The sequence below is a fragment of the Lytechinus variegatus genome, chromosome 7 (genome assembly GCF_018143015.1).
Source record: "Lytechinus variegatus isolate NC3 chromosome 7, Lvar_3.0, whole genome shotgun sequence".
NCBI lineage: Eukaryota > Metazoa > Echinodermata > Echinoidea > Temnopleuroida > Toxopneustidae > Lytechinus > Lytechinus variegatus.
In genome coordinates, this window is record NC_054746.1 from 38,355,249 (window position 1) to 38,380,055 (window position 24,807).

At 35.7% G+C, this 24,807-nt stretch overlaps 1 protein-coding gene across 1 annotated transcript; it reads right to left on the reverse strand.

Annotated features, from left to right (window-relative positions):
• Nucleotides 1-3,716: 3,716 nt before the first annotated feature.
• Nucleotides 3,717-23,705, reverse strand: LOC121419221 (serine/threonine-protein phosphatase 2A regulatory subunit B'' subunit gamma-like). Its single transcript, XM_041613579.1, has 12 exons — nt 23,579-23,705; nt 14,248-14,372; nt 13,613-13,662; nt 12,877-12,931; nt 11,810-11,922; nt 11,081-11,249; nt 9,588-9,720; nt 8,753-8,884; nt 7,473-7,609; nt 6,501-6,638; nt 5,646-5,773; nt 3,717-4,913 (listed from the first exon to the last, which is right to left on the reverse strand). The coding sequence occupies exons 1-12, from the start codon at nt 23,634-23,636 to the stop codon at nt 4,796-4,798; spliced, it is 1,356 nt and encodes a 451-aa protein (XP_041469513.1). The 5' UTR covers nt 23,637-23,705; the 3' UTR covers nt 3,717-4,795.
• Between the last annotated feature and the right edge of the window lie 1,102 nt (nt 23,706-24,807).

A 24,807-nucleotide genomic window follows, 5' to 3' on the forward strand; every position in this document is an offset into this window, starting at 1 on the left:
TCTGCGAGTTTGATATTGCAGAGCAACATAAGTACGAGAGCTGGACAGACAGATAGACAAAGAGAGCTAGAAAAGGAGTGGTTGGAATTATTTACACTATTTCAGCTAGGCATTGCATGGCTTCAATGATATTATGAAACGCGAGTTTAGATGTGATCCGACAAGGCTGCTTGTACAAACACTGTTATGGAAGGCATTGATGATTAACCCCCCTTTGAATAAGATTAGTAGTGGGGGGTGGGGGTCCTGGCATATGGTAAATTAAAGTGCATATGAAGATATGTCACTTTTGTTTGCTATGATTTTCTATTTGATTTTCTAATAAAAAAAATCAGGGGTTACCATACCTTCACCCTCTTACTTTCTTATACTTCCTTTCCTTGTTCCAGTTATATCAGTTATTTGTTTCACTTTGGTTAAAATATACCACTCTTACCATGAATTGTGTGCCTAACTCTAATTATTACTAAGTAATTCCTTCATTATTACACTAAATCTACTGAGCTATTCTGTCTCTATCCACTTTAATAAATCCATTGTCCTCTCATCCTTAGTTGAATGTTACTAGGCTGCACCTATTTATAGTCTCTATCATGACCACTCCTCTCTCAACATTTAGCAGTATTTTTAGTCACACAGTTCAATTTTCTCTCTCTCTCTCTCTCTTGGAACTGTCCAAAATATAGGTTTGACTCATTACAAAAATGAGCAAAAGATAACAAAATGAAATGAATTTTAAAAACACTCCACAAAATAACAAAATACAAAACAAATCCAGATAATTCTAGAAAACTTTATTAAACATTTTCTATCCAAAAACACTGAAATTGCATTCAGGTATTCATTCACTTTAATGAAAAATAAATAATTTAATAATGTACATAATATATACACATTTTATACAGTCCTGATAGACGCTTTTAAAAATTCAAATTGAAGCAAACACCAAAGAAAACCAAATAGATTCTCAACTGCACAGAACAAAATTTATGCCATTGTCACTGATCAGAAATATATCACACAGCTTACTTCTAAACTGTTAAAACAATGGCCTCTGAACTCATGACCCTCCAAATCTAGTCAGAGTCAGAGTATCATCACTCCCATACATGCACAAAACAAGCAAGTTTAAAGATGTCCCTCCTCTTGGTTAACTAGTTATTGCATGAAAGTATTAATCAACTTTAGCCCTTGAACTTGAAACCCCACAATCCAATCATCATCCTCATCCTCAGTAAAATATGCAAACAAGAGGCAACTTTGAAATTGGTGAAAATGAGATTGAATGAAATCAAATACTAAAAAATCTAGAGTTCAATTCGGAATGCAGTGAGTATAGAAGAACTGAAAATATGGGTTCAAAATTTCTGTTATGCAAAGTATAAAGAATTAAGGGATTGACTTTGATGGAAATGTTGCATTAGGTGTATTACAGTCAGCATTCAGTAAAAAATCAATATCTTGTTTAATCCTATCAATATTTAAGCAATAATAAAAAAGATAGATAAATAAGAATAGCAAGTTTGACTAACCTCAAAAAAGAGAATATTGATATATGAAAAACATACCAAATTTATTTGGATTTGACATTGAAATAAGACTAACTAATCATTCTGGCACCTCATTTTCAGTTGTGAAATATGTTATGAAGTTTACACAAGTACATATATTCAGTATTTTCAATGTATCTTGACATAATTGTATAGGTTAGAAAATTCTAATAGGTATAGATACTCCAATGTTCATTATTCTAAAACGAAGGGGGGGGGGTGTAAAAGAGAAATATGACCTTCATTGATTGAAAACAAAACAAATGAAATTAAAACTTGTGAAAAATATTAAAATAAAAATAAAATTAGCAACATGGTAAGACAAAAATATGTTATAAAATATAAATGGCCATCGATTGGAAATATTCATTCAAACTTTGATGTTTATCCATTCACTCTTCTAAACAAAAACTTTATTCCACTTGAAAACAATATATAGCAATAAGAATGTATTGTCAATGTACACAATATGGGTCATTGTTATTCACATGTTTATAGTAATGTACTACAATGCACAAATTGCACATTTCAAAATAATTCTTAAAGATCCCATAATATTGTTTATATCAAAGCAATTCATCAAAGCAATTCATGACAGCACCATGGCAATACCATGTAAAATTACTGATAGTATAAGGCTCATTCCATTTAGCATAAAGTTCAGCAGCAAACCTCAGCAACATCTGTCATAAACAAAGTCAATTGAATGTCATGAATGAAACGAAGCACATATAAGGTTGGGGGTATTTTTGTTTTTTTTGCATGGTGACAGAAAAATATTAATCAATCAAGTTCTTTGTGAAAAAAACAAAATGCTAAAATAATTTGTCCAGGATTGTGAAACTCTTAACATAATTTAACACAAGTCATGCAATCACTATGAAAGAATTACTTTTAAGAATTTTTCTGCACAACGTTCGACAAAATGTCTAATACATTTGCATGAATGACGCGTGTTGTGTCTCACCATGTTTGAACGCTATTAAAAATGTTGCTAAGCTTTGCCGTATCATATCTGAGCAAAGCTGTAAGAGCATTAACCTTGTATAACATAAATGATAAACATATTCAAATAAGAAAAACCAGCAAGTATCCAATCCACTATTATATCAGCTGAGATACACTTAACATTGCAGAGATGCCAACTTTTGGAAATCAGAATTAGGGAGGATTTGCAAGCGCCACCAAATTATGTGTGTGTAGCGCACATCTCGAGCGTGGAGCACTCGACCCTTGTGGCCGGGGTCCAGGGCCCGCCCGCCTTAGGGCCCTGGAAGCTCTGGGTTTCTAGATGCTCTCTGATGCAATCTGACCCTTATTTTGGGGCATTTCACATGTTTTGAAATAAACATTGTTCCCACTTTTTTAACATTAAAAATATCAAATATGCATTTTCACATGTAAATAAAAAATGAGGGGACAAAAGAAGTAACTGTTCAACAACAATAATGAGGATGCATTATCACTATCGGCTATGGGCAGGTTATGTTCCACTATAAATCCAGTAAAGAAAAGCTCAGCGCTGGTCCCTTGCTTGGTGAAATAAAGACAACAGGGTACTAGTGGAGCTCGAAGATCTTGTCATTGTAATGTCCGTAGGCCTGTGCCGTTTGCTCCCGAACGTTAAGTGCCTCCGAATTATCATCACGACCTCCCTGCCAAACTGAAATGTCCACGCTGCAAATTGCGCAAAATGCATGGTAAATTCCTCTTTCCGACTTCCGAACACACAGGTACTGGAGACTGTATTCAGTCTTATACTTCTCATACCATTTCTTGGTCTTCTTTTGTTGATTTTTCGCCATTTCGTGTCAATATCAACCCATCAATACGCCGAAATAACACACCGATATTCCACCGCACAACTCGACAAATCCAGTGGCCGCGAGTGCACACACCTCGCGAAGCTAGCCGGGCCTACCGGCCTGGTGCACAGTGGATTCCCGTCGGGCATATCACATGCACCAGCTCTTCGCTGCTCCTTATTTGTCTACTTTTCACACAGAATTTAGTAGCAGCGAACGTAATGGAGTTACTACATGCTAAAGTTAGCAGACGATACATGTCCTTCCAATCCAATTTGATCAATGCAAAAAAATCGTAATTTCGGGAGGATAAGGATGGTAATCGTAAGGGCGGGAGTTGGGATGAATTTTCGGGAGCCTCCCGATGAAATCGGGAGGGTTGGCATCTCTGACATTGTCCCTGCTGGCCAGTGCACATGTTAGGCCATGTACTTGAAATCTCTGGGTGCTGTATAATCCAATGTTGACAAGAACAGATATTTTCATGACTCATTTCATTTTTAAAAAATATTTACTCATGATTTAGATCTGGCATATAAAGGTGCACCCTCAGCATAAGACCACAACTTTAGTTATTAATATTAAGGGCTCAGAAATTAAACTACATGTAATACATACACAGGCTTATACTATATATCAAAAGCTTCAATTCCATTTGTTTAAGTCAAAAAGTTGTAAGAAGGTACATCTAGGAAGGGAAAGAACAGTCACCTTCTTCATTCAAGATACATACAGACTGTACTGTGATCACATTCTTAAAAGTAAAGACGATACAATGTTTAAAGTGCCCTGAATGGCAAGAACTGACAAATATTTCAATTTGTCCATCGACATCTTTGACCATGAAGCATTGTAAAAATATCAACAGCTGAATAATAACTGACGTAAATCAGTATAGAGGTACATTTTGGATTGAAAATCTAATCTTCCCACAACACTGATGATGGTCAACTCAATATTTCCATAACTCACCACACAAGCTGTCTTAAAGTGTAATTAATTTTGGTATGGACGTGGATTGAGCCGGAAAATAGAATTCATCACATGGTGGGCAGTTCTAATCCTCTTCTCGTAGTACAAAAATCCATTCAATTCCATCAGTGTCCATCTTTAACACAAACATTAAATATCTTCTTCAGATATCATGATAATCATCTTGTGAATTAGCGTAGTAGGTTTCACGGTACACCATGTATCTTTCTTGGGCAAGTGTTTGTCCTGAAAAGGCCACCCAATCTCCTTTTCAGGACCAACACTTGCCCAAGAAAGATACATGGTGTACCGTGAAACCTACTACACTATTCTTCTTCGCCATGGAAACCTTCAGAAGTTACATCTTGTGAATTATTTTCAGCCATGAGAACATCTCTGTTTTCATAAGTCCAGAATCCATTCAGATCTATCAGTGTTCATCTTTAAGACAAACATTGTATGTCCTGTTCAGATATCATGATCATCATCTTGTGAATTATTTTCAGCCATGAGAACCTCTCTGTTTTCATAAGTCCAGAATCCATTTAGATCTATCAGGATACTGATTACTGTCTCACCATGATTGCTGTTAACAAAATAACAATACAAATTACAGATAATATTACCGGAGTCCAATAAGCACATTATTGATTTTGACAAGAGAGAGCTTACGATTAAGTGACCTCTTTAATGCACCTTTTGCTCTAATGTATGATCATATAAGTCTATTCGTTTAGCCATTCATATATGTTTTTTGGGGTAGGAGGAATATATTTCATCATGACAAAAACGACAACAAACTTAGGCCTTGCATGATGGCCGCATCATATTTCTAAAACACAAAATAATTATAATGTTACAGAGGTATAACCTCTGTAACAATCTTTGTTATATTTTAATCTACTGTATGGAAATTTCATGTAAGATTCCTTACCATAATACAGAAATATATTTTATAGAATACTTAGGTATGGATAATAGTTTTCTAGTCTCCCTTATATGATCTTTTAACACTACTCTCACTCTATTAGGATAAAGTGATAATTTTGAAAATGTAAGCATTTTGAAGATAATATCATCATCCAATCAGCATCCCACTGCATGGAAGTTACAATTATAGTAACTTTGCTATCCCATTGTAATTTCCAATGGATTTTTTATTTTGACACATTATTGATCATGAACATGGAAGTTACCATTGGATGTAAAGCTACTATAATAGTAATTGTTATGCAACATTACCAAGATGATTTTCTTTGTTTTTTGGTATAATATTCATAACAGTTCTCAATGTTAAATTAATACATTTGAGACATACCTGTTAATGAGATCTTGTAATGTAATATGAAGTGGATCAGCTGGTTTTACCATGTCAAATATCTCATCTTTAACATCAGCAAACGATACAGGCTCCTGACCATGTGATCTCATCTGTTCTTGGATTGCCTAATAAAGGAGACAAAATAAAGATGAAAATTGATATTGTAAATAATCTTGTATGAAATGAATACTCACTTTTTTCCATACACATAAAATATGAATGAACATGACAATTGAATCTTTGCTTTTCATCTGATTTAGTGTTTCCCATCTCATTGGGTTCATAATCTAGTCCAGGGGCAGTTTCGTTTAGACTTTGGTCGATTGTAATTTTTCCATCATGACCACCATACTTAACTTTATTTTGATTGGCTTGTTGCGCCCTGTTACAATGGTAGTTGCCATTATGACAAAGTTACCATAATCATACTTTCTTTCTGGATCAAGCCCAAGGACTTTATCAAATTTCAAGAAAGAATACTCTATTCTCCCACTCCAATATCCTTTTAAACGTATAGTTCTCTCGCATCTTCCGACTATGTTTTGAAAACCTTTAATCTTTTTAAGAGTAACACTAACAGTGAACTGTAAACCTTTTCACAAAACAAGCTACTGGTATTAATAACACCTTCAAACTAACCCTCACAGATCATAAAAGAAAGAATTATATGCACGTACAGCTCAGAAAAAAAACTCATGCATATTATCCAAGACAGCACAAACCATAGAAACTAGTCAGATTTCTTGCAATAGAAATAATAGAATAATTGATTCTCAAATAACATTCTATAGGTTACATAGAATTCAAGAGGATAACAGACACAACACATTTTGAAAAGTTGCACGCACTTACCCGGAAGAAGAAATTGAGAGAGAAGACATTAAGATAAGCCCTGCTCTGTACATCCAGTAATCTGAAGAAATATTGCTGAGCTTGAGGCTCCTTCCTATTCTCCATTGCAAGAACAAAATCCAAGTATGTCTTGTAGTCCTGAAATAAAACCAAACAATATTTCATGTTTATTAGTAATTATTACCAACAACATAATTTCAAACAACAGATAACACACCTACAATATCTTATAAGATTAGCATCTGTTGAACATAAAGGAATGCACCAGTCAACCAAAATATTGGGTAGAAAACTTGTTCCATCACAGTACAATCATTACACAACAAAGGATATTGCATATCTACTATATGTAAATTTAGACCACATAATAAGGCTTATTTCTATCCTTTGTCTAAAGAAACACATTGTTAGGAGGATTTCATTAAGTGAACAGATTTGATTTACTTATATTTTCACATCTGATTGGCTGAGAACAACTTTGTCAATGATAATCATTGACAGGATGCTTCAAGGTAAAGTATACCCTGACATTTAAGTTGGTTTCAATACAAGCAGATATATCAGAGGAATAGATAAACCAAGATTTGGCAAAAATCTATCAAGGAATAAGAGTTAAGAAATTATAAAGATTTGATTTCGTGACATCACATGCAAGTTTTTGCCCAGTTTTTCATGCAGAAGGAATTCTATGCACTGCCATATTGTCATCATTCACGATGATAAAATATATATATAGTTTTTCATTTTTTGAAGCATACAATTACATTGGTGAAATGCTCATATGTGACATGATAAAATTAAATCTAAAAAAATTCAAGAACTCTATTACCGGTATTCTTCCATAGATGTTTCTTCTCCGACTTTCACTAAGATGCTTCCTCAATTTGTATGCTTTTATTTGACCCAAATTGATGTACGAGGTAGACTTCCCCTTTCATGGAACGCTCTCAAGGTTTACAAAGTACAACTCACCATTTCTCCATCATATGTAAGGCATTCCTGGAAGACTCTATCAAGGAAGACCTCTGTCAATGTTCCTGTTCCATACCTAGCTAACTCTGCTTTACTCAGCATACCATTGTGGTCCTTATCCAGATTCAGATATTGACCTAGAGTGTAATTTATAAGTATAAGCAGATGATAACTAAGATGTGTCAAACAATTAAGAAGCTTTCAATATGAGGACTGCAAGTGTAAAAATAGCTAGAAAATCATACTTCCTATAAACTTAATGCATACTCCAGGTGAGCATTTCATCAACATTTTCATCTGACAAGTTGTCAGGTCTGACAACTTTCCTTGATAATGACTGGCTGAGAGGCACTGTTACCATAGTAACTCATATAAAACAGTTTTTGTCGGATAAAACTGCAAGTGTAAAAATAGCTAGAAAATCATGCTTCCTCTAAACTTAATACATCCTCCAGGTGAGCATTTCATCAACATTTTCATCTGACAAGTTGTCAGGTCTGACAACTTTCCTTGATAATGATTGGCTGAGAGGCACTGTTACCATAGTAACAGTCATATAAAACAGTTTTTGTCGGATAAAACGTCTAACAAGTCCTTTCATGAAACACTCCCAAGAAACTTGAATCGGTTAGAGATGATGATATGATCTAATAATTAAACAACCGTGGTGGATATTTACTTGTCACCTATCTTTGGTCTTATTATTGCAAGACAGCAGGCAGCACAAGGGAAAAATATGACTGATCACTCGGTTTGAGAGAGTCCAAAACAGGACTGAATAAAAGCTAACCTTCTTCTAAACAAATACGGTAGATAGTTAGAACTTTGAACATTTTATTATTCAAATGTGCACTCATTTCCTACCATATTCTTTCTCAAGTTCCCCTTTGTTTACTGCAAGAAAGCCATTATATCCTCTAAAAATATGGCACTGCAATGATTACAGATAACAACAAAGAGATGCATGTTCCTCTGCCATGTTCATTGGTCTTAATAAACAATAGCCATAACTTTTACGAGATAATAGTTGCCTTTGATTATATTTGTTACACAAATCAGAAAATTCACCCTGATAATGAGACCATTCTCTGGTGGAAAAAATCACCTTCCTAAATATATTTCACTTACATGATGGGGAGGGGATTACAGATATGAAATGATATGAAGAGCACCAATAATTTCATCCTAAATATTCCCAAGTGCAGGAAAGTATAAGAATACATAAAGAGTATTAGCTGCTCACTATATAGAAAAAATCAAGCTCTATTGGTACTACGCACCATACACTCGAAGTGCTGAAGGAGCTGAAAACCAGTTGGATTCCTGGGCATCTTTTGGTAACTCTTCGTCTCTTAGTTCAAGAAGATCATCCAAAAAGCTACAAGCAAGGATATCTTGAATACGGATCTTGCCTAACAGTAAAAAAAAAAAATTAAAGTAACAGAATTTGCACCTAGAAATGTATAAGTAAACAAGTTAACGGTCAATATAGTGTACAGAGAAAATGGAACTTACAATTTGAAGAGGACAATGATAACTATGTATATGAAAGAATTTAGTATCAATATATGATGGCTACAAATGTTTATTTCTTTACATGAAGGAAGCTGTTCTGATTTACATATGAATTAGTAGCTTTTACATTACAATACTGTAGGGCTGTCATCTTGTAACTGGCCATTATAAACTGAACAAGCCAATAATATAACCATCAGAAAAGGTCTGCCGGGCTCAAGCAAGGGTAATCAAATCCAAATCCTTTTGGAAGCCCAAAGAGACACTAAATGGTGGTTCCATGACATTTGCTCCGGCGACAATTGCTCTGATGGAAAATCTGCACACTAAATCAAACATAAAATCCAACCTCCATAACTAAATAAACCCTAATTCTTATCTTTACATTATTCTGAACAAAAAACACTGTAAAAATCCTAACTCTAACCATATGCCCTCTGAGATATCAAGACTGGAGCAAATGTCATGGGAGCAATTGTTGTGTCACCGTAAATGGTATGTGATATGCACTCTACAAGAACTGACTATTATTATTATTATTTAAATAATAATAATTCCCGGAGTTAGTGCAATAATCAGGTAACACTGAGGTATTCTTACCTGTCCTCATTGGGTCAAGAAAGAAGAAGAATTTTCTGACAGCTGTACATACATAGAATGAGTAGAAAGATTTCTCCAATCCATCAAGTTGAGGTAGGGTTGGTATCAACTCAAGAATGTAGTTTTCAAGATCCTGTATGTATATCATATCATTAAAAAGTTCTGATTAATAACCTTGAGTCTCAAGTTACTGATCCCTGTATCATTGCGAAATCAAAAGGTGAATTAGCAAAGCATGCTGGAAAATGAACCAGTATATTGAGTATCAAAGGTTCAATGAACAAGAGACTGATGATATTTTCTCTTTGTTTTCAAATGTTACCCCCCCCCTTTCAGACCAGGTGCCTCTTCTATTTAATTTGTATAGATTTTTGTTCACAATCAGTTGTTTATTACATATGTAAGTAAAGACATCTTTATTTAATATTCTTCATCTGATCCAGTATTATTTCATATGAGTTGTTAAAGATAAATTCCAGTTTTGGTAACGATCTCAAAATGACTTTTTACAGAATCTAATATAATGACCATCCAAGTGTCTGTTTGTATGAATAAAAAATATGTGCCAAAGGATTCTGGGAGAAATTGTGTAATTGCTGAGAAATAAGCAAAATAAGCGCGGATTCGGTCACTTCCGTCGGGTCTTTATTCCAGCAATAATAATACACTGTCCCACGTGTGCCATCTGTGTTGGTGATCTTCAGTGTGAACGTTTTTCAGCGTAGATTTCAAGATTTCACAAAGTTCAGTTTATGTAAATGTACCAGATCTAGATCTTCTATGATATTCTGACAATTAAGCCTGGTTTTACAGACTTTCTCATGAAATCAGCGTTTACTGCAACTACTGGAATTTCTCTTTAATGTACCATTTGAAATGGAATGATGAATGAAATAAAATATGAATTGCAACAAACTAAAAAATCCCTACATCAGCTTTTTCAAACTAGACTGAGATGGCATTGTGACAAAATATGGTAGCACAAGTATCTTCTATAATGTTTAATTCTATCAAGGTTCTGAAAATTAAAAGAGGTCATTATATTTCTCTTTGTTATAAGTCATCTCATATTTTACAATTCCATTATCATTTCATATTCATATTGAATGACTTCCACATTTTGTTTTGAACATATTTGTTTACTTTACAATAATTTTTGTAAAGAACTTGATTTGATTGGTATAGAGTTTTTGGTTGCCTTGCAATAAAAAAAATTGTTAGCCTCCGCACTACAAGCCACAAACCAAACTTATTTTGCACACAAAAATATAGCTGCGCTTTGTCAAGCCATTATCTAAACAAGCCTTTCTGAGTATTAAAGGAGCATCCCCAGCAACTCTTTTCAGTGAATTTATGCACTATTAATTTTACTTTTGTTGATGTTATTATGATGAATGCAATTGGCATGAAACCCAAATAACTGGGCAGTTTGGACAAGATGATGCATATCTAACTATTCAGGGGGAAAAAAGAGTTGGGTAAAACAAACTTACAGCTTCCTTGAGAAATCCTTGCCCAGCAACATCATAGAGACTTAGACCAATCCTAGTTTGATGAAGCCACACTTTACGCATTACATAGTTGAAGAAGTGCATGATTGAGATTCTACCATAGGGGTCATTTTGAAGCAGCTTAGCAAAGATGGTTGCTGTAAAGAATGGTCTAAGAGATGCAAAGACAGAGACAGACAGATAGAGGCAAGGACAGTGACAAGGGGAGGGGAAAGGGAATAGAAGAAAAGAGATTAGAATTCTTGACTTCATAAGCTACCTTGGTGAAATATGAATAAATAATAACAAATAATAAAAATAATATTTTGATAGGTGTTACATGTATCAGGCAAAAAAAAATCCAAAGGCTATTTTCCCAATGAACTGCCTAAGTCTCTATCATTAGATATGATTTAACATTGTAGAGAATGGGAATTTTCTGGGACACTATTATAGAACCTCTGTGTAATTTTCCCCTAGATATTATCCACTTTAACATGAATGTATTAAATCAAACATGCATATACAGTATTTGAATAACAGGGAATGCATTGTTTCATATCAAAATGCAAATTATTTTACGATAATGAAATTCCCATGACACAATTTGTGAGATCACTAATGCCATCAATCAGGCAAAATGTCGCAAATGAGTAAATGAATGTCATGGATAAAGTATATTGTAATCTGTAGGCCACTGTAAAATATCATGGCAATTGTAATTATCCTTACTTGCATTTTTCCCCTGCTTCTGTAGCAACTTTAAGAAAGTCATCATAGTTTATCATCTGATCTTCACCGACTACAGGTGGTGTATGGTGTTTGTCAAGCAAAAACCACAAATTCTGTAATCAAATTGTAATATACCATAAAAGACAAACATTACTTGTGAGAACTGACATTAATTCTTATATTTTTTAACACAATGACCTGAGGTACATGACATTTGTAATAATGTTCAACAAATATGGAAGGCCTCCTGTCGTTTGAGAGGAATAATCATTCATGATGTCTTGAAATAATTGCACACTGTAAGTACTAAAGTTTGGCCAACACCTATAAAATGATTATTCAGCTTGTCATTATGCATTCACAATGAGTCATATCAACTTAATCACATAATGTATTCACAATCATACCATTTCCAATAGTTATAAAACCTATCTGCTTAAACTATCTCAACCAATCGATTTGGAGAGAAAACAAGCATAAAATTGAAATCTTCATCAAATTCAAAGTAAAACAAGAAGTAAAGACATCTAACATTTTACTTGATTTCACACAGTTATTATTTACACAGCATGGGTCATATGCAAATGAGGAAGCTTATGATTAATGTATGGAATATAAAATCTAACAGAGTGTGACTGTTCCATGAACATTGAAATTATCATTTGCATATTCTGAACTTATACTGATTCGGTCAAGAGCTTTCGTACTGTTGAGTCTAATGTGTGTCATCTCATTTACATATAATATGCATTGAACATGCATTTTACACATTTTATGAATTAATTTAAACAAGGAGCTTCCTAAACAATGTCCTTACTTTTTTATTCAACATTGGATTACTATAAAATTTTCAGTACTATACTTGTTTGATTTTTAATGGATTTACCATTCACACCAACTTGCTAAGATTGAATTGGCCTTTAAATGTCTTTTCATATTATTACCTTTCTATTGACTTTGATGCAGTATAATGTGGGTATTCATACTTGGTTGAAGAGGAAAGGGTAAGGGGTGTTGTACATTTATCAAAATATTCAATAAACAAACAAAACAAAACAATGATATACCTGAAGCTCTTCATTATCTAGTAGCTCTCTACTCCTCCTTTGCAAAAAAACGGCTCTAAATAAGATCAACCAAAAGAAAAACGTACATGTACATGAATTATACAATTTTTACTTCACGCAGTCAAAATTTATGCCTCTGAAGGCTACCACTATTACCAGATCTTAAATACATATTGCATTTACCTTAAAACCAAGTTTAACTCTTACTTCACAACTGGATTGTAATTGTAATTTCACTAATATTTTTTTCCTTTTTTATTATTTGCTGAATCCAAGTCTCAACTGAAGATCTACTTGTTCCCCTCTCACAAATGATCTAATAATATAATGTTCAAGAGAGTTTCTAGATTTTTATATCCGTTATTTGTTAGCTTGAAGTTGATCCCTCAGTCAGTTCTCCAGTTATTGGAGACAAAAATATTTCAAAGTATATAATATGACTACTGTGACCTTTGACCTCATGACCCCCAAATAACATCTCTCATTACATGGGCTAAGCAGATGATCACTCTTTTATTATAGGGAGAATAAAAACAGGGCGAATGAACAGAGTGATGACCCCCAAAACGTAAATTGCCTCACCAACCATCTATGGTTGGTGGTGGCATACAGAGAGGAAAAATAAACACCACACAATAAAGAAATGATAAACATTGGTGGTGTGTACTTTTCACAAATTATTTGAATTCTTGATGCTTACATATTTTTACCTGCATTCACAAAAAAAAAATCTTACCTTGATTCCTCTCTTAATTTTTGAAGCAGTACATCGTCTTCACCTGGTAACTATATCAAATAAAACAACATTAATTCACAAATAAAGTACACAAATCACCCCAAAACAATCAGCTTAGAACTATTTCCATCCAGTATTGATTCCAATCTTACTTTCATAAAGAGAAAATACAATAGTAGTTGCAAAGTCTACGATCATGGAATTAAAGTAGACTAATTGAGACATCAATCAGATGCACAAATAATGAAATGATAGCAAGTTAAACAAAAACTTTAACATATATGTAATAGACCATCAGACTAACAGGAAAGGGGATTCCTAGGTCTCTGCCAAACTTTATTTAGGCAAGGCAAGGTAAAAATCTTAACTTTGACATGTATACACAATGTAAAGCTCAATTCTGTTTTTTGAAGCTGCAATATGAATCACATTATAGAGTATCAAAGATGTCACAAAGGCCAAGATAAATCAGTAACACCCTCTGATATAACAGTGCAACTTTTGAAATGAACAAAAAGGATTTTGATTAATACTGTGATCTTTACTAAGACTTGAAATAAAAACTGTTGATCTGAGTCCACCATCTAATCTTGTCCCTACTGACAAAAAAAATAATTCTCTGAATATCTACTTACTTTAAAATAAAATCTGGGAATGGCACTCAGAGTCTTGTCTTGCTTTTTATCTGGACCTTTCATTTCAGTGTAAAGTTTTGTGAACATCTCCATTTCTTCTGCCTTTTTGTCTCCTTCTGTTTTACCTGAAAATATTCAAAGACAGAGTGAAACTAGCACATTAATAATGTAGAGCTCATTCGGCATCTCGCAAAGAAAGGTAACACAATTTTTAATTTCAGCCAAGTTGACACTGTAGTAAATTATATTGGTGACATAAATTGAGGAAACAAATGAAATTGATGAAGACATGACAGAGAAGCATTTATTGTAATTTATGAAAAAAATATGTATAAATAAGCATAAATAATTTTCTAGTCAAAATTTCTAAATTATGTGTAGAACCATGGTGGACCTCATGTAGCTCTCTGATGGAACAAAAATAAATAAAATCTGTCAACAAATAAAAGAGGCATTTTCTAGGATTAATGAATAAATTTTGCATAAATTAGCATACATGTTAATAACTTTCTACTCAAAATTTCAAAATTCTGTGTAGAAGTTTGGTGAACCTATGAAGCTCTACCAGATGGAAGAAATCAAAATCGGCAAAAAAAAACTGCGTCGATTCGTGGTGGGGATCTCTTATCCAAGACAGTCGCCCATCCAGGGCGCGACAAACCCGCTTGCCCGGGGCAAGTGAAAATGAGTGCGGGCAAGCACTTCTCAAAGTCAATTGCCCGATCGGGCAAGTGGCTATTGCGTCTTTTTTTCTGTACTGTACCTCGTTTTTCCATAAATCATCCAAAATCCACACTCAAAATCATGAATAAGCCTTAAAATATAGCGAGTAGCGCAGTTTCAAATTCAGAAATTGCGTTATTTTTTCTGTACCACGTATTTCCATACACATGGTACCAGGTATGAAAAATATCAACGCAATGGCCGGGAAACAGTTGAATGTAGTATGGGGTCCATTATGACTACCACCATGTGCAATTTCTAATGCACATTTTCCCCCTTCCGATATCACAATTCTGTGATAAAATAATTATAATTACACAGGAAATATATCAAAGAGTCTAGTAACCTCGCATTGGTGAGTTGTCATTCGGCTTTGCTTTTCAAAACGGCCTATTAACATCCAAAATAACTTGCCGTATAATTATGACTTAAAATTCATTTGTTTCCCTTTTTGAGGGGATGAGATAAATATCAGACAATAAATCATCAAACAAAGCTCCATCTATTTTACAAGGCCGGCGGGAGGCTCACACACGTGCGCATACTAGCTAGCCAGTCTGAGCTCTGTCTCTCTGCCAGAGCTCTGGGGGACAATTCGCTCAGGAAATGCCTCAAATATGGTGATTTTCTGTTTCAGACAGAGTTTACATTTCGGGTATATTATTCAAAACTCCCAATAAAGTTTGATGATTTCTTCATTGTTATGTATATTTAAGTTATTAATGAATACATTCTCACCGAATTTAGACTCCCCCATAGAGAAATGCAATTTTCGTAGAAGTCTGCGTTTTCAAAGAACTTCAGGAAAAGTTAGGGTACAGTGGGCCTTTATTACATGGCCGAGTACAGGTTATTGTACTAGAATAGGCGAAGTAGAAATTAGATATTGAATTCATTTATATCAAAGTTCAACTCACAGTCACACCCACACAAACACACACACACACCCAAGATTCTAAGCATAGTGAAAAAAATTACTTAAAAATCATACAATATTAAACAATGTTAGTAATAATTCATTAATAAGTGAACAGGTATTCCTCAAAATAGAAAAAAAAAGTAGCATGTGAAAACATGTAGATAAAAATCATTGACCGAGTGCAACATCATAAAATGATGAAGAAAAGACTTGATGGTTTCAAACTAATTAAGAGCTGAACATTTTTCACTGGCTTTCTTTATAGTTTCCAACTACGGTAAATGAAAGCAATTCTAAGGAAATATGGTAAGCAGGTAGCCATTTCATGGATTTAAAGATGCAAAATATGAAATATTAGCAACTTTTGTTGAAGGTTTTATTTAAAACCTTAAATGCCCAATAAAACATCAATTTTTTTCTCTCCAAAATAAACGTTAAGACTCAGGCCTACGTTGCTGAAAATATCCTTTTCAATACGTGTTTTTTTATACTGGACATGATTCTCAATTGTTATTTTGTATACCTTAATAATAATAAGAGTAGTGCCGTCATAATGAAAAAATTATTTAAAAATTGGGCAAGCAGTTTTTTCTCTCGGGCAAGCAATCTTTTTCATCACTTGCCCAACAGGGCAAGTGACCAAAAAAAATTTTGTAGAGGCCTGCGCCCATCTATGGAGCACATTCACCAGCTGAGTAACACAACTCTTCCCTCTCGTAAAACCATGCTGGTTTCTATTAAGGAGACCAAACGATTCGACATGATTATCAATAGCCTTCACAATCTTCTTCTCAAGCACTCTGCACAACATAGATGTTAAGGCAACTGGTCGGTAATTAGTAATGTCGGATGTTTCACCTTTCTTAAAAACAGGGGTAATATGGGCTCGTTTCCAAGAAGGCACAGTTCCACTGTGGAGAGAAGCATTGAACAAAATAGATAGAGGATGTGAAATTTCAAGGGCAACATTACTGAGTACACTGGGTAACAAGCCGTCAGGTCCCGGTGGTTTGTTCTTGGATAGGCGAAGAAGAGCAGAATGAATATCAGAGGTGGAGACGGACAGGTCAGAGAGAGAAGGGATAGGCAAAGTACATGAAGAAGGAGCCTTAGGAAGAGGTAAAGAAGGACCAAAAATGGAGGAAAAATAAGTGCTGAAAGCATTAGCAATGTCGATGTTGATGTGTCGATATGACGATGTTGACAAATTATTTTGAGTGGGAGGGAGTAATTCTGCTGATGTTTTGAAGTCGTAGTATTTTGATAAGTTCCTAGTTACAGAGAAGCGCATTGCCCTGGGAGCGCAACGGCAACGAATAAGTGGTGAACCGCTAAAAGGCGTAAGCAAACAACACAAAATATGCCGATTCCAGCTCAAATTTCTTCATTTCCACTACAAGAATTAAAAAAACAATATACATAGATGTTGAGATAAGGGTTTGCCCAATCGAGATGACGTGGTATTAACCTAACGGCAGATGGATACAATAAAGATTCGAATATACTTACGCATGTACTCAAACTTTCCCATCCCATTTCTTTGCACAAACTCACTTCATCGCCGAGTGTGTTTGGTATGGACAGAACCAATGATCTATTTTTAGAAAATGACAACACCCGATCACCGAGGGGAAAGGACAGAGAGCAGCAAGCAAATTTTGATGAGGTGTCATGCAACGAATTTCATCACACTTTTCCATGCGCGATTTTGAGTCAGCAAAAAAAGCGCCCTCTCACGGTTTTGCAAGTCGCTATTATTGGTATCTCCATTTTATCAAACAATCATTGGAATTGTGCATATTTACAAAGAATCAAGAATCTACATGTAGTTTTAAAAATACATTAGGCCCACAGACAAGCTGAATTAAGGTTGTGAACTGTATTAGCGCCACCAACGACCTTCCTTTTATTTCCGTCGAAGAGACATGCGAAGTAACTTTCCAGGGCCAGGCCGAGGTAACTGTTTTTGCTCTTTTTTATATGCTTTTTACATTAAAAAATATTTGTAAAATTGAAACGCTTTTCACCAGAAAAAGACCTGGGGTGGTATTCTGAGATCCATTTTATCCCAGATAAAATAAAATATTTTATCTCCGTTAAAATCAGTGAGATAAAATACCCTTAAAATCTCTCCGAATTGGTATTCTGAGAACAATTTCATCTTCATTTTATCTCTGTAAGACACACCTACTTTTTAATCAATATCCAATTAGAAACGCGCTTTTATAGCTCTCTCTGTCACTCAACCAATTGAAATCCATTCCGCCAGGAGGTGTGTCAAAGGGGACAGATTGTGTCAATTTATTGACTTGAAATACGCTTGCACTATACGCTTGCGCGTCTTTACAGAGATTTCATTTTAACAAAAAGGACAATACTCTCATCTTTTTTCGAAGTCTCCATCGCATCTTTTCAAGCATCATTTCAAAGACAACATTAGTCAAGATATATCCTATGGAATACTTTCTGATTGTATAGGAATAACGTTAAGGTGTTATTCTCAATATGTATATTTTTTCTTAATTTTCATGTCAAAATTTGGGGTTAATTCACCTAGAATTATTGTTGAAATCAACGTCGCGGAGATAAAATAGCCCCTACCCTCTTTTAATTTTTTTTTTTTTTTTTTTTTCTCAAACTAACATGAGTGCAAGCACATCATCCGCGTTTGCAATACCAAGATACGCGATGGGTATGTCTACGCAAGCACTGTTCTGTAGCGTATCATCTATTGTTACGCAAGACAAAATTTATACGCAAGATAAAATTGAAAATTTTATCTCATAGATAAAATGTCATCTCAGAATACAAATTTCATTTTAAGAGATAAAATAAAATATTTTAAAGATAAAATGACCTCAGAATACCGCCCCTGGTGAATTGCGGAATGAGTTTCGGCTAACATTCGCGTTAATAATGATATGAAGCAATGTTAACCAACAACTCTAAAATTTGTAGCGTAAATAAAACACTAGACCAAAAGCTTCGGTCTCTGTTATGTTGTTGGTTGTTCAGCTGAACTCCGTTGGCTTCACTCACCAAATACAGAGACCGAAGTTCTAGCGCGATCTGTACAGGGGACTCAATGGCCATATGTTTATGTACTTTTAAGATCAGATAAAACGGGGAAGTAAATTTGCGCGACAGCCGAGGTAAGTCACTGTTTTTGTTCCTTTTAACTTGATTTTTCTCCGGTTTTTGGCAATTAATGCCAAGAGGGAATATCAATTTGCATTTTGGATCCATTAATTTTCAAAATTTTTAGTCATTAAAGACAAAATTTGAAAAGCCCCGACGGAGGGATTTTACATTGCAAGTCCCCTAATGCCATGGCACTCCTAGTACCAATGAGGTCCAAACATTAACATGTATGGACCTCATAGGCGACATTACCCAAAATTATGGGTTAGACAATTCAGTTCTGATTTCAAACCCAAGACTTTGGTAAATGTACGCCTTAATACAAATTGGAGTTATGCGATATGACTTTCATTTGGTGGGAAGCCTTTAAATACTTCCAAAAATGAGTTGAAATTAAAATGAATTACAATAAACTTACATTTCAGGCCCTTTTTGTTGATTTTCAGTGAGCGTTCCACACAGCTGCGACGAGTGATCAACTCCGAAGTGATACGCGAACTGGTCAGCTGATCGGTCAGGTGATCGGTAGATTATCTTTTTGTCAGACGTTCATAATTTATGTAAAGCGTATCAATCTTCAGTATCTTGATTCCAAAGTATCAGTATTGCAGATAAATGTCATTATTGATTGGAATCAGTGGCGGATCAGGGGGGGGGGGGGTGGGGGTGAGCATTTCTGCCCGATCCCCCTTTTGAGATTTGTAGTAAATATTTTGGAATTAGATACGTTGTTCATACTAGTTATGCGACCCCTAATTATGATGATCACAGCATTATTTGTAATGGGGATATTTCGTTCATATTCTTGTCTCTTCTTTCTCTTTTTAGCCTTTTTTTTGCTTGTTAAAACCTTTTTTCCTTTTTTTTTTTGGGGGGGGGGGGCTCGCCAAATTTTACGTGGGTCAAAATTACCTTCATTTTTTTAGTGACAATCTTTTTTTCATTTGTCCAGTTCTACGCGAGACAAAATTACCTTCGATCGTTATTATAGTTAAAAACTTGTTTTTATTTTTTATTTATTTTTTTTTTTTTTTGGGGGGGGAGGTTGCCAAATATCACGCGAACGTTTTTCAGCTTTTACTGTTTTATTCGACTTATAATCAAATATTAAATGGGGCTTACCACAGTTTTTTTTAAAGTCAATTCATAAGAATATTCCTCCTCGGGATTTGAGCTTTCTTTCATGAAATATCAATTTTTTTCATGATTATACCAAAAATACTTAAAATTTTTTATCGGTGTATGCCTATAAAGCTTTAACTCATGGGTTGCGCCTGCCATATTTTAATGCTGATCAACTTTATGCTTTTAATGAATTCCTAAAAACAATAAATTCTCAGATCATCAATTTTGTCGCAATCGAATAATTCGATTGCGTCTCTCTATCAGTTTTGAATATTCATACAAAATATCAGCTCGTGCTTTTTGCTCATAATATTTTGATTAGTAAATTCTTCTCTTATATAATCGAGTCGGATAGATAGATAGATAACTAGAGAGAGTTGGGGGGTCCCTCAGCTACTTGTCCTCGCTTATTTGTTATTATTTGTTATTATGCTCATGTTGTGAGAGCTTTGTGTTTTCACATTTTTTTCTTTTTCAACCTTTTTATTGTCTCGGAGCTTCCCTCTATTTCTTTGCACTATATAATGTAGTCCTTTTTACCTCATTGTTTCAATCATTGGCGGCGGAATTAAGCCCCAAATTTTAGGAGGGGACAACCTAAAAAATTTTGACAAGCAAAAAAATAAAAGGCTCTCAACCCAAACATTTTAGGGGGGGACGTAGGAAAATAAATTGACAAGCAAAAAAAAAAAAAGGTCAACAACAAATTTAGGGGGGAACGTCCCCGCTTCCGCCGCCTATGGTTTCAATTCTTTTTTTGTTCTCATTTCAATGAAAACATCATTATTAAACTGACGTAGAAGACTTTATTACGAAATTTTGACATTGTTTTGTTGCATTTGTTTGGCTTTCTTTTTGTCTTCTCCTCATCTTCTTTTTCTTCTTACTTTTTCCCTTTCCTTATTTTCTCTTCAGTATTTCATTTTATGAGGTATCCGCCAATTTATACAACACCAAGCATATAGAGGCGGATAAACAGTGAGGGAGCATGACGGTGTGCCGCTCTAAAAAAAAGGAGGAATATTGGAAGAAAAAAAAAGAAGGGATGGGGGAAAAATAAAGAAAAAAAAAAGATGATGATGGCAATGATGATGATGAAAATTATCTTGGTGATGATGATGGTTGTGGTGACGGTTGTGGTGATGATGATGGTGATGCTAATGATAGTGGTGATGATGATGATGACGAGATGTAATTTTGTTATTTTGTCTTTGAAAAAAAATAAGTAGTGCAAAGTTGAATTCATTTAAAGTTTATTATGAAAATAGCAGAAAAAAATTGGTATGCGTTCGAGGAAAATCCATCCCCCACCAATCTTTTTCAAAGGTAAGATTTTTTTTGCCCGGGGGGGGGCCACTTCCATTCACGAGTGGATACCATGCGCGACCATGGGGTCTCGAAAAGCACCCTAAACACGTAATTTCCATATTCTGAAAATGCACCCCTTAACAAGTATTGGCGTGTGAAACCCTACCCTTAACAAGTATTGGAAACAAAACGATACTCTTGGCAAATATTCCCTGAAATGAACCCCTGAACAAGTACAGGAATGCCTATTGTTACGGGTCCTTCGGTCGTCGGCTTTACCTTATTTGGTTTAGTACGACCCCACCTTCTACACCTCGCGCAAATCGGACTCTAACACGAAGTGTTGGAGCAAAAAGGACATCCTTTATAAAACATTTTGATTTTGTTTTATCATCCCCGCAAATTAGACCCTAAACACGACAGTTTTCCTAGCGAATTAATAGATACCCTTTTTTCGTTATTTTTGTGTTTTTGACACCCTTATGATCACGTTACGTAGGTAACGTGCCCTATCGTGAAAAGGACATCCTTTTTACGTGTTTTTTTGGTCGCGCATGGTATCACTCGTCAATGTAAGTGGCCCCCCCCCCCCCCCGGGTTTTTTGTGACGGCGTAGGCCTTTGCAAGCAGCTATTATTATGGTAAAAAAGTAAATGAAATGTCAAGAAATACATGATAATGATTTTTATGGTACATTTAGTACATCAATTCATACTTGTTATCAAAAAGAAAAAAGTGGGTCGTTACGGACCATTAAAAATGGGAAATTTTGGCATTTTATATTTAGGATAGAGCAACTGCTCGTTATAGACGTCACAATAAATCAAGCATTCTAAATTCTATCAACTCCATTTTTTGTCAAATAACACCTTCATCGATATTTTGAAATGATTTTTCTCATATTTTCATCATCTTTTTATCAGGGTGAAATTCCCCTTTAATTTACAAAACAGATTCGCAAACAATATCAAGAGTAGTGGGAGGCAAGGGTGGAAATCTAAGGTAGGGGACCAGGGGCTGGAAAACAGGCAAAAAAAAAAACAAAAACAAACTAACAAAAAAAAAAAAAAAAAAGGTTTATCACCCCCAAAAGAAGGTCGTCTCGTCCAAAATACATGTTTTACTTCGATTTAAATGATGTAGGCCTATTTCTTTCCATCATATATAAAAGAACAAAAATAGTAGGGGGACATTTGATAATGTGCCCCTACTATTTTGGGTTAGGGGGAAGTGTCCCCCTGGGATTTGCGCCCATGTGGGTGGGGGGTGTTGCACCTCCTTTCGGAATCATTATGGAACAGTGTGAATAGTCGCTGTGATTTCGATCTCATACCTATAAAAAAATAGAACAGAAGAACGCCTTGACCACAGGCCAAAATGCCTAACAATTTTTCCGCGGCATTAGCGACTCTCGTAAGGGGCGCTCCATTTATAAATAAAGTTGCATGTGTAGCTGTCTATGGCAACAGAATCTATCGCAGAATTGAAGCCAGAAGCGTGGGAATTTTCAAGAAAATTCAAGAAAAGAACCGGTGAGTACCGATTTAACAGTACTAATCTAATTAGTTACATGTATTGAATTATAAGAATATTCAATTTTTCGTGAAACAAAGCTTAGTTCTAAGCTAGGGCGGCCCAAATGCGCGTGAGTGGAGTCCCAGTTTCTTAACACGGGTAAGTATTGCGTTGTCGCCTAGAGTGTGCCATGGTGGCTGCACGATAGCGATAGAGGAGAAATAAAAAAAAAAGAAAATGTTAAAAAACTCCTCGAAAGAGACGGCTGCCAGCTGTCTAATAAAACACATACTTGGTGTGAGGCTAGTATAGGCTTGGTGTGAGGTTAGTATGGGCTTACTAACCTCGCATTCGCAATACTGTGTGACTGTGAGTGGGCTCGACGCTTGCTCGACTGCGAAGGCCCACCAGACAGACGGTACCCTTTCCCAGACAGACGGGGCCGAGCTCAGAGTCAGAGCGCCGATGGATAGGCAGCGCCGGTAGCCGCTGCGCCTCTACCGCCGGCATTCACTCAACTTAATCTCAAGTTATTACAAAACCAAACTAGCTAAACTGCCAAACTGACCAAATGGATAATGAAATAATGAATAAATTTACCGACTAAATCCCTTTTCTTTGCAGCATTGTATTCTTTCAAGCTTTTCACCCAGTCCATCTCCAGTATTCTGCGATCACGGCAGGGCAAGGCAGAACGTTATCCGTATAAGAGGTACCGTAGAGCTATAAATCACATGTAAATTGAATCGTCTAGCTCTAGCTCTCGACAACGTCGCGTCGTCCACTGGTACTAGTAGTAGTAACCGGTATACTGAGCATCGACCCAGCTGACATCGGAGATTTTCTCTCTGCGGCATCTCATTCCCGATCACTTCTCTCTGGTTCGCCGGATCGCGAAGCGCATTGGGGGCGGAAGCCGAAAATTTAGGGGGTGTCCACCTGAAATTTTGGGATGAACACAGGTAAAAAATTGGACAAGCGCCCCCAAAAATTTTAGACAAGCAAAAAAAAAAAAATAAAAAAAAAAAAGGTCATCAACCTAAATTTTAGGGGGGGGGGGACAACACGCGTTTCAAGGGGGGTCCACGTGACTTTAGGGGGGGGGCGTTGGAAAATAAAATTGACAAGCAAAGAAAAAAAAAAAAGGTTATCAAAAAAAAATTTAGGGGGGACCGTCCCCCCACCTTAAAGTCAGGGGGGCACGTCCCCCCGCCCCCCCCCCCCGCTTCCGCCGCCTATGGGGAAGCGGTCCCGCTTCGCGGGCCGGCGCTCCCGCTGGGTTAGTTCCTAGTTCCCAATACTCTCCTATGACAAGTTTATGGAAGTCTCCCGGGGGGGGGGGGCACTTACATTGACGAGTGGATACTATGCGCGACCCCAAAAACACGTAAAAAGGATGTCTTACGTACGTAACGTGATAAGGGTGTCAAAAACACAAAAATAATGAGAAAAGGGTATCTATTTCGCTAGGAAAATTACGTGTCAAGGGTCGAACTTGTGGAGATGATAAAACAAAATTTAAATGTTTTGTAAAGGATATCCCTTTTGCCCCATTCGTGTTTAGAGTCCGATTTGCGCGAGGTGTAGAAGCTGGGGTCGTACTGTTAAAGCCGACGACCGAAGGACCCGTAACAATAAAACATTCCTGTACTTGTTTAGGGGTTCATTTCAGGGAATATTTGCCAAGAGTTTCGTTTTGTTTCCAATACTTGTTAAGGGTACGGTTTCACACTTGTTAAGGGGTGCATTATCAAAATATGGAAATTACGTGTTTAGGGTGCTTTTGGAGATGATGGTCGCGCATGGTATCCACTCGTGAATGGAAGTGC

Bases quoted from the DNA above. Each gene is read 5' to 3' on its own strand.
- LOC121419221 (XM_041613579.1), bottom strand. From the start codon at position 23,636: ATGGACTGGGTGAAAAGCTTGAAAGAATACAATGCTGCAAAGAAAAGG. The intron at 6,639-7,472 runs GTGAGTTGTACT...GTTTTATTTCAG, and splicing joins TTACATATGATGGAGAAATG to GACTACAAGACATACTTGGA. The intron at 4,914-5,645 runs GTATGTCTCAAA...TTTTGTTAACAG, and splicing joins TTACAAGATCTCATTAACAG to CAATCATGGTGAGACAGTAA.